This window comes from Myotis brandtii, unplaced genomic scaffold (genome assembly GCF_000412655.1).
Source record: "Myotis brandtii unplaced genomic scaffold, ASM41265v1 scaffold250, whole genome shotgun sequence".
NCBI lineage: Eukaryota > Metazoa > Chordata > Mammalia > Chiroptera > Vespertilionidae > Myotis > Myotis brandtii.
Genome location: NW_005359478.1, coordinates 5,897,698 through 5,908,416, shown reverse-complemented (window position 1 = coordinate 5,908,416; position 10,719 = coordinate 5,897,698). Strand labels below are relative to the sequence as shown.

General features: G+C 36.7%; 1 protein-coding gene across 4 annotated transcripts in view; it reads right to left on the bottom strand.

The window, feature by feature from the left end:
• RABGAP1L (RAB GTPase activating protein 1-like) overlaps positions 1-10,719 on the bottom strand; it is a 400,947-nt gene that overhangs the window by 350,752 nt on the left and 39,476 nt on the right. For all 4 annotated transcript variants that reach the window (XM_014540906.1, XM_014540905.1, XM_005867681.2 and 1 more), the window contains one exon: positions 2,407-2,473. In XM_014540906.1, the coding sequence (XP_014396392.1) occupies positions 2,407-2,473 (67 nt within the window). The remainder of the gene's footprint in view (positions 1-2,406; positions 2,474-10,719) is intronic.

Sequence of the window (10,719 nt, the reverse complement as noted above, 5' to 3'; positions counted from 1 at the left end):
CTTCCCCTGATCGCCGGGTCGCCTCCTGCCCCTGAGGGCTCCCAGACTGTGAGAGGGGACAGGCCAGGCTGAGGGACCCCCCCTCCAGCGCATGAATTTTCATGCACCAGGCCTCTAGTATAAAATAAAATTAGATGATGAAAGGAGACTTGCCTTGGGGTGGTGAACACAATACAATATACAGGTGATGCATTATAGAAATGTACCCCTGAAACCTATATAACTTTATTAATCAATGTCACCCCAATAAATTCAATAAAAATTTAAAAATAAATAAAGTGAAGCTAGATATGTGATGATAATAGAAACTATATGGTAGGTAAAACAGATAAAGAATAGCAGAGTATGAGGAAACTGCTAAATGCTGAGAGAAATGGAAAACATTTTTTAAATCCTTTAAAATAATTAGTCACACAGTCAAAAAAACAAAGGCAAATATTGAGAAGCAGGAAGGGAGGGAGAAGAGGGGAGAGAGGCAGAGGAAGGGCAGAGAGGAAGGCAAGGAGGGAAAAGGGGAGGAAAGAGCAAGAAGAAAGAAAGAAAGAGGCAAAACTTTCAAAGTTTGTCAGAATAATATGTAAGAAGGTGAAATTTGTTTTCAAAAGTGTTCACATATTTGGACATGTCATAGAAGACAGAGAAGTATCAAAGTCTTGCTCTAGCATGGAGAAGTAACACAGATTAGGCCAAGTTACAAGGAATACAATATCAGGTGATCACAAAGAAATAACTTTGTAATAACCAGCACTGTCCCATAATCTTCATTATAAAGTAATGAGTTCCTTTTTATTAGGTATAGTCTAGCCGAAGCTCAATAACCATGTATTAAGACGGTATGAAGATTAACAGCACTGGGTAGTAAGTCACAACTGTTGATAACTGCAAATGCTGGCCCTCCCACCTGACCAACTTCTGGTTGTACAGGTCAGCCCACTTCTCTTTCCAGGGGCTTTAATGCTGACAAGCCCTTTGACAGGGGCTTTAATGGCTGACAAGCCATGGACTCTTAAAGGTGGAGACTGCACGACAATGAGACACACAAGGGGCCTCAGGAGTTCATGTCAGACCTGTAATTCTATAATGTGAACTTAAGTTCATGGAAAAATCTCTGCCAGTGATTCAGCTTAATCTCTGAAACTGTGAAGACCATGATTAGTTAAGACCTAGAAGCATCTATGCATTTAATGTCCCTGAACTACCTCCACATGGAATTTTCAGGGCTTGAAATGCTCTGGATTGCCTCAGGTAAAAGCACTTGCATTACTGCTGTGCCTTAAAGAGGGATGGAGGAGAGATGGATCAATAGCTCATTTGTTTGCACATTCACTGTAACGGGTTGTCCTCACCTGACCTATCCATGGGGTTCTTCCTCTAAATTCCTGTGGCTCACTGGACCAACTCAACCCACTTAATGAGAGCTCTTAACCCACTGCTATAGTTACAGACTCATAAGGTCTGTTCCCGTCATAAGACTATGAACCCACAGATGGTGAGAGTTGTGTTCTACCTTATCTACAACCCCAGCACTTCACACAATGCTTGGCACATAGTTAGAAGTTCAAAAAGGCTGACTGAAACATCCCAGTACCACTAGAAAACCATGTGATCATCACCATGAAATAAAGAAAATGTTGACATAATTGGTGACATTTATCTGACATTTGCAAAACACAGCTGAAAAGAAAAAAAAATTTAGTACTTGTTATCACTAAATATAAAAACTGCAGTGAAGTAAGTAAAAAGCTTTATGCTTACTCTAAGATGACCATTTCCTATAACATTTCTAAATTGCAAAGTAAATGTTTTCATTAACTGCAATATTAGAAGGTGTTTCTGTTTAAAAGTTAGGATGGCTTGCTATTTTTACATCAAATACAAACTCTTAAATATATATTGACCTTTAAGGGCATTCCTGAAATAAATAGCACTCCCACAATACATATACTTTGCTAAGGATAGATAATCAAGGAGGAGATATTCAGAAAGGGAAATGCTTTTAAGAAAATAAAAGCATCTATCACAGGGCCCAAATTAATAACAGTGCATTAAAATAAATAAAAGGTACCATATTCACTCTGGATATGCCTGTGATAATCATGTCCTTGTTATTTTTGGCTCAAAGAAAAGACATCCTCCTAAGAAGCCAAACAGATGAATAGATGGACATCGTCATAACACTGTTCTTCTATTTGCTTTGAACTTGCATATGATTTTTTGGTGGGAATTGTCCCAAATCTCTCCCTCATAAATAATTTTAAGTTTAGGTTTTCAAATTTCATTATTACTATTATACAGCTGAAAGTTAGAAACAGATCTCTCAATATGACAACTTTAAAATAGAAAATATTTTAAAAATATAAAATAACTAGATCTATACTTGGTTAAAGTGTTTAAGGTTAATATTACCATATCCAGTAAATGCATGTCACTGTTCTTCACGTTTCGACCTGGGCTTAATAACATTCCAAAACATCTGAAAATTTGAGGGAAAAAGGAGAAATAAGGTATCAAAAATATATAGAAGCCCAGTGAACAAAAAGCCTTTTTATAATAACTATATAATCTGACCTCTGTACTTACAAATAGCTTTCTTATTATAGAGAAACAGCACAGATAAAAATTCATTAAGATACATAATAAAAATCACATAGAAATAACTTATCTAAATTGCCAGATCTTTATTTCTACATGTAAAAGATTACCAGTGATCAGAAACTGTGATCAAAATGGCCACAAAAATTGTTGATTGAAACAGAATACAGTTGAAGTTATTCCAAACATATAGGTCAAGATCATATAACCCAATTAAATTAAAAAGGAGATTTTTTTTTTAAAGAATAAGAAAAAGACACTGTGCTCTCCCTTTGTATCAAGCTATATTAACAGAAACAATCACCCTGGCCCTCACCAGTCATGTTCACTGAGTAGCTTATTAAAACTATGTCCTCATTTGAAAAAAAAAATAGTAATATAAAATACATTACTAAAAGTACTATTATTCAGTGAAAACATTATCCAATGTATTATATGCTAGTAACCATTTACTTTATTCCATGCTTCCTGATGTAAGAGAAGTGTTAGAAATCCCATCAACACTACCCCTTTATTTGTAGAAGGTTTTCATAAGCTGCAAAATTCAGTTAAATCTAATATTTTTATTTGTTAGGATATACTTGTTAATTCTGCTTTATAGGGAAGAAAGTAAAGCCCAGAGAAGTTAAACAATTTATTCATATTAACGTGGCTATTCCACAGGTCTTGTAACTCAAGAGGCAATGTGATCTGTCCACTGTGTCCCTCAGCCAACAACACAGACTCACACGTACTAGTGTTTTTATTGTAGCTTTCCAAAATTTAATATGTTATGAAGCACTTTATACAAGGGGTAGAGAATGTAAATCAATTAAATATGAGATTTTTCAAATTTTAAAATAGTGGCAGCTAACCAGTCAATATTGAATCTGATCCTTGTTGCTTCCCAAAGGTTTACTTTTCTAGTAGCACTAGCTTTTTCTCTTTTTTTTCTATGATCAAGGTAAGTGATTGATCCTATCCAAACAGGAGTTCAGTAAGCGGTGAAGCAGTATCTACTTCCTGTGAGTACTTCGAGATATTTTGCTCAGGGCTCCCTTTGGCATCCAAAACCAATCAAGTACATAACGAAGATAAAGTTGAAAATCTCTGAGGATAACTTTCCAAGCATATTATTGTATCACTGAACAAAATATAATCTACTAATACAGAGATAATTATATTCTAATAGTCATAATTGCAATATTACTACTATACACTATTTGATCTCTCTCCTATGAACTACTATAATAAACATTATCTGTATAAATTAAATTTTAATTAATTATGCAATTCATTGTACTATTTCTCTGACTATTGCTTAAATTCTTGATAAACAAAAATAAAAGTTAATTATTTTCAGATATAAAATTTGATCCCCCAACAAAGAAATCAGGTCAATAAAGACAGAAGATTTGTCTCACATTCCCTGGATAGCAGTCCCCCCTTATCCGCTGGGGATTCATTCCATACATGAAACCACAGATAGTACCGAACCACATATATACTATGTTTAAGCTGTACATACAGACCCTTTCACTTAAAGCAGTGGTTCTCAACCTTCTGGCCCTTTAAATACAGTTCCTCATATTGTGACCCAACCATAAAATTATTTTCGTTGCTACTTCATAACTGTAATGTTGCTACTGTTATGAATCGTAATGTAAATATTTGATATGCAGGATGGTCTTAGGCAACCCCTGTGAAAGGGTCGTTCGACCCCCAAAGGGGTCGCGACCCACAGGTTGAGAACCGCTGCAGCACCTTACAGCTCTTGGGCATATCCGAATTGTCAACATCACTACTCTTCCACTTTGGGGCCATTATTAAGTAAAATAGCAATGACTTAAATACAAGTACAGTGAAAGCTTAACAGTAGATCTGAAAACCAAGGCGGCAACTAAGTGACTAACAGGCAGGGAGAGTATATGGCCTGATTTTGTCACCTTACTCAAAACAGCATATAGCCCTAGCCGGTTTGGCTCAGTGGATAGAGCCTCGGCCTGTGGACCAAAGGTTCCCGGGTTCGATTCCGGTCAAAGGAACGTACCTTGGTTGCAGGCTCCTCCCCAGCTTGGCCCTGGTTGGGGGCTTGCGCAGGAGGCAACCAATCAATGTGTTTCTCTCACATCAATATTTCTCTCTCTCTTTCCCTCTCTCTTCCACTCTCTCTAAAAATCAATTTAAAAAATCCCTCAAATGAGGATTAACAAAAAGAAAAAAAACATGTAATTTAAAACTTATATATTGTTTTTTTCTAGAATTTTCCATTTAATATTTTCAGGCCATAGTTGACCACGGGTAACTGAAACCACAGAAAGTGAAACTGAGGATAAGAAGAAACTACTACACATTTTGCTTCAGCTTTCATCAATCATAGTTTAAAAGAACAATTCCCTACATTATAAGGTTTTTAAGTTATAAAACTATTATATACTCATTGTAAAAAGTTAATGAATACCAAAATATATAGGAAAAAAAATAATTCTCCCTTCTCTCCCTATCTTAGGCCCGTTAGAAACTAATGCCAAAGTTTAATTGCATCCTCCATACTTTTCTTTTGCTGTTTTTGAAAATTTAAACTCTTATTTTGTTCATCTAGCACTTATAGGTAAATGCTATATTTTTATAATGGTACAATTTTATATTTCTTTAATATAATTCCTATGTTAAGATCTACTGCAAAAGGAGCCTTGGAAGTTTAGGTATTCCTTAAATGGCAATGCTTATTACCTTCTTTTGATGATGCTTGATGCACTGTTCTTTTTCTGGGTTATAAAAAAAACCCTGCCACCAACTGGCAGTGTAACCTTAGAGAAAGCACCCTACCCCCTTGGGCCTCCGCTTCCTCTTTCAGAAAGGGGGATAATAGATACACTCTGAGGGTTCTTCCAGCACTAAATTTGCACAATTTTTTTTCTATCAAGCTGTATTAGTCATTTCCAAAATTATACTTCATTAAAGCACATCAGGTTTCCTGTGGGACAAGCAAGGTCTATTAGGAATAAGGTGTCAGTAATTAGATAGATATTATTATCACCACTAACACCTAAGGCAAATAGTAAGTGTTTCACTGGGGAGTTCAAAGCATTCAACCTTCACTTATTAACTCTATAAATAATGTAGAAAGCAAATTGCTAGCACACCTATTTTCTGAAGGAGTTCACAGGCTAGTAGGGGAGGAAAATAAGTAAACAGACAATTACAACCTGAGATGGTGAGTTCTCTGATAGCTGTAAATGCAGAATGTTAACAAGCAGAGCAGAGACACACCCAGCATTATTTATAATATAGTAAGTAGCTGACCTGCCCAAAATTTGAAATCAAACCTTCTGAGAATGAGATGATATTATCATATTAATTATGCCAGCTACTGTTTATTGAATGCCTTAACTTTAAGTCAGATATTACTATATTGTTACATTTATATTTCAAAACAACCTTCTAATAACCTAATAATAAAACTGGTTTTCAATAAGTAGAAGTGATTTGCCCAAACCACACACATATTAAATTATAACACTGGGATTCAAGCTCTTGTCTATGACTCCAAAACCGCCTGGTTTTTCACACATTATATTCTGACTGCCTTCCTAGACTATCGGTAGAACAGATTATACATTCCCTGGGTGATCCTGGGCAAGTCACACACTTCAAAGTTTCACCACATTTCTGAAATACCAATATTACCTGTATACATGTTCATGAAGTTAATGTAAAGTTGAAATGAAAAAAACTAATAGTGGACTAACACTGCAAACTACAGAGCAGTGCCAATTATAAATTATTATTACAATTACCAAAGAGAAAGTTCAGTCTTCCATAATACCTAGTGAGCTTTTACTCAAAACAGTTTTAAACAGCTTTAACACCAAGTTAGTACCCATATCAATACCAAAAGCTCAGTGTATCAAGCATTGCTTTAGACTTAACAGTGGGCAAATAAGTGAGAAAGATAAAGATGATATGTTAATGCACTGCAATAGGAGACTAATTATTTTCAACTTTAGCTTTTTGTCCCTCAAATCATTAGGATTCTATACACCTCCATAAAAATTATGGATAAAAAATAGGAGAGGAAAGACAAAGAAAAGGAGGCAGGCTAAACTTTATTATTAAAAATGAAAAAAAATGACAGTATGACAGAAGGGGCAAACAACCACAAACAAGAAAAGCTATAACTTAATCATATTTTTAGAACATATAAAAACTCCAAACAATTTCATAAAAATTGGAATCCCAGTATGTTTCAACCTAAAGAATTTAAAGCAAAATATAGAAAAGCCTCCTACATAAAATTATTGGATTGTTTTTGCCTCACTGAAGGAATCAAGGAGAGAAAGATATACAGGCATTCCTCACTATGCACAGTAGTGTGGAACGACAATAACCTTGCAAGCTGGAACTCTGCAAAAGTTACCTTATAATCCTCGGGGGAAATATGATTGTTCTGTGATCTTTAAATACTGGTAATGACAAATTCTAGAGTATGACCACAGCAGTAGGTGATTGAGGCAGGAAAAAGGACAAGATCTTAGGACAAGCAGAAATCAAGAAACTAAGAAGCTAGATTATTAGAAAAATGATCTACATAGATGCTAAAACTGCCAAAATTAAAATAAGCCTAATAATTAGAGTGACAATGAGCCAGGAGCTAAATCTTCAAAGAATGATGGGAACCCCTAAGGATTTGTAGATAACTGCAGCGAGACAGGTGAGCAGACGATAAAACCTGAGAGCATAACCAGCCGTGGGCAAACTACGGCCCGCGGGCCGGATCCGGCCCGTTTGAAATGAATAAAACTGAAAAAAAAAAAGACCGTACCCTTTTATGAAATGATGTTTACTTTGAATTTATATTAGTTCACACAAACACTCCATCCATGCTTTTGTTCCGGCCCTCTGGTCCAGTTTAAGAACCCATTGTGGCCCTCGAGTCAAAAAGTTTGCCCACCCCTGGCATAAACTCTAAAGCTGGGAGTTTTTAAGGAAGAAGGAGGAACAACAGTGGAAGAAGCAAAGGCATACAAGAAAGATGCTTTTACACCTCTAGTCCAGAGGTACAGGCAGTGGGACAGAGCCATCATTTGAAAGGCAAAAGCCAGGTCCTACAAAGTGAAAGTGACATTCAGAAACAAGGTGGAGGTGGAGGAAAAAAGGAATTGTGCTGATGATGGACTATGAGTTCTAGAGTGTAGAATGGAGTGGTTTAGAAAGTTGGGCCCAGGTGAAAGATGGGGGGGATATACAGAGTCATTTGGGGATTAGAATCTGAGTATTGATGAAAAACCCAGGAGTCTTATAAGGCCTAAGAGGAACAGGTAAAGTAGAAATAGATTATTTCAGTGAGGATGAATGTTGAGGGTAAGAAGAAGGACCTTGGCAAGAGCATGCAGAGCTCTGGAGTACCCTGCTTCACTACAGTTTGGATAGCTAAGGTGCACAAGTCAAGGGAGGGGCGGTATTACCAGAGGAATGTGGGGCTCTCGGCACCCTCTTACTGATATTGATGGGGGAGGGTAGGAAGGGAAACAGAATACATGAGTGTTGGAGGAGGTTTTACTTAAAGGAGGTTTTTCTTTACATCAAGAAAAGATTACTTCTGGATGTCCAAAGACACTCCCAGTTGATGAGTTTGCAAAGTTATAAAAATATCCTCAGGTGAGGATTTACAATAACAAAAAAAGAATTATTAAATGTAATAGAAAGTGAATTCTAAAGAATACCCTAAGGCTAAGGGAGAGCCCCAAGGAACAGCAAACTCAGAGGGTCCTCTCCCGAAAGCAGTGGTTCTCAATCTGTGGGTCGCGACCCCTTTGGGGGTCGAACGACCCTTTCACAGGGGTCGCCTAAGACCATCGGAAAACACATATATAATTACATACTGTTTTTGTGATTAATCACTATGCTTTAATTATGTTCAATTTGTAACAATGAAAATACATCCTGCATATCAGATATTTACATTACGATTCATAACAGTAGCAAAATTACAGTTATGAAGTAGCAACGAAAATAATTTTATGGTTGGGGGTCACCACAACATGAGGAACTGTATTAAAGGGTTGTGGCATTAGGAAGGTTGAGAACCACTACCCTAAAGCTTTATTCAGACCTCACTAGAGAGGGTATGATGGCAACCTAGTGGAAGACAAAGAAGTTTATTGGATTGCTCAGGCAAAGCTGGGCCACAAGCAAGCAAAACAACCCTTGAGGTGCAGGCAGCCAAGGTGGGCAGGCAACAATGGAAATGAGGACTCCTGGAGCCAGCTTACTGGCAGAGTGGTGCAAGCCCCAGAGCCCACAATGTTCTTGTCTGGAGGCCACAAGAAGGTCTCGCTGAGTCAGGACCAGGACTGAGGGCTAATAGAGGGTGAGCGTGCACTGGATGCCCAGCTGGAGCACAGCACCGTTGGATGTTCCAGAATCTTGCAGCAAGAAATAAGCACACCAGAACCAGGAAAAGTCCCTTTCTCCTGCAGTGTCCCTCCAGCACCCTCTACTGGCACAATTTAATATTGTGCTTGCTTGCAAAGAAGAAATAGGTAAAGCTTCAACTATTGCAGACAAAAAGGGTAGATTTGGAACCAAGAGACAGTACACTGATTACCAGCATAGAATATAATTAAAATACCCCATCTCTTCTAATTATTTAACAGCCAGGTTTGAAATCACAATTTCCTAAACCAATAAATAAGAAATTATTTTCTTAATGTAAATTAAGAACGTAAATTGGCTCACCATTATGAAAAATATGGAGGTTCCTCAAAAAAAACTTCTTTTAATTTAAAAATAGATCTACCATATGATCCAGAAATGCCATTTCTGGATATATACCCAAAGAAATGTATTACAGGATATCAAAGAGATATGAGATATGAGATATATGCACTCCCATGTTTATTGCAGCATTATACACAATAACCAAGATATAAAAACAACCAAAGTACCCATCAATGGATGAATAAAGATGACACACACACACACGAATATTATTCAGCCATGATAAATAAGAAAATATTGCCATTTGCAACGACATAAATGGACCTTGAAGATACTATGCTGTGAGAGTGGGAAATAGAAGAGATGTTGTTTAAGGGCACAAACTTGCAACTAGTAGTAAATAAGTAACAGAGGTCTAACGCACAGTATAGTGAATGTAGAAAGCAGTACTGTGGTATAATCAAACTTGCTCAGAGACCAAATTTTAATTATTCCAATCACAAAAAAATAATTATATGACATTACAGAGGTGCTAACTATCACTACAATGGCAATCATATTATAATACATAAATATATCAAATCAATATGTTGTATACCTTGAATTTACAGTATTATATATCAATATAACATTATATATATAAAAAGGCTAAGTGACCAACCGTACCTCTGTCCGACCATCCAACCAAACAGCCAGCCGGTACATATGACAAGCACTGGCAATTTAAAAATAAACGTTGACTCGTGCATGCGCGATACATGTAAAGTTCTCACTGGTGCCAATCGCATGTGTGTGTTTTGATTTGTCATTGTCAATTTGGTTGTTTTTGTTGACATTCAACATGAACCACATCGTGATTTATTCATCAATCATCTGACTGACCTACCAGTCGGTACATATGACACACACTGGCAATTTAAAAATAAACCTGGACTTGCGCATGTGCAATACATATAAAGCTCTCGCTGGTGCCAATATAATACTATATTATAAATACTATTTTGACATGTAATTTTTTGCACTAACATAATTACCACACGAATCTTCTAATTAATTTCCTTTCAATGTGCACAAACCTGTGCACCGGGCCACTAGTATAACATAATAAAAAATTACTTCTATATTTGAACAACCTGGAACTCTCCTCAGCTAAGGCCCAGAAGCCCCTTTGTCCATAACTGTCTTGATTAGTCACCTTAAGTTAAATAAAGCTAAGTAAAGGTCTCTTGCCACTAGAAAAGCAATCAATTAATTAATAAATTATTATTATATTATAGAAGTATACTATGATTTAGAAAAGAATTCAAAAAGAGTTCCAATAGCCCAACCAATGTGGCTCAGTGATTGGGCATAGACCTATGAACCAGGAGGTCACAGTTCAACTCCTGATCAGGGCACATGCTCGGGTCTCGAGCTCAACCTCCA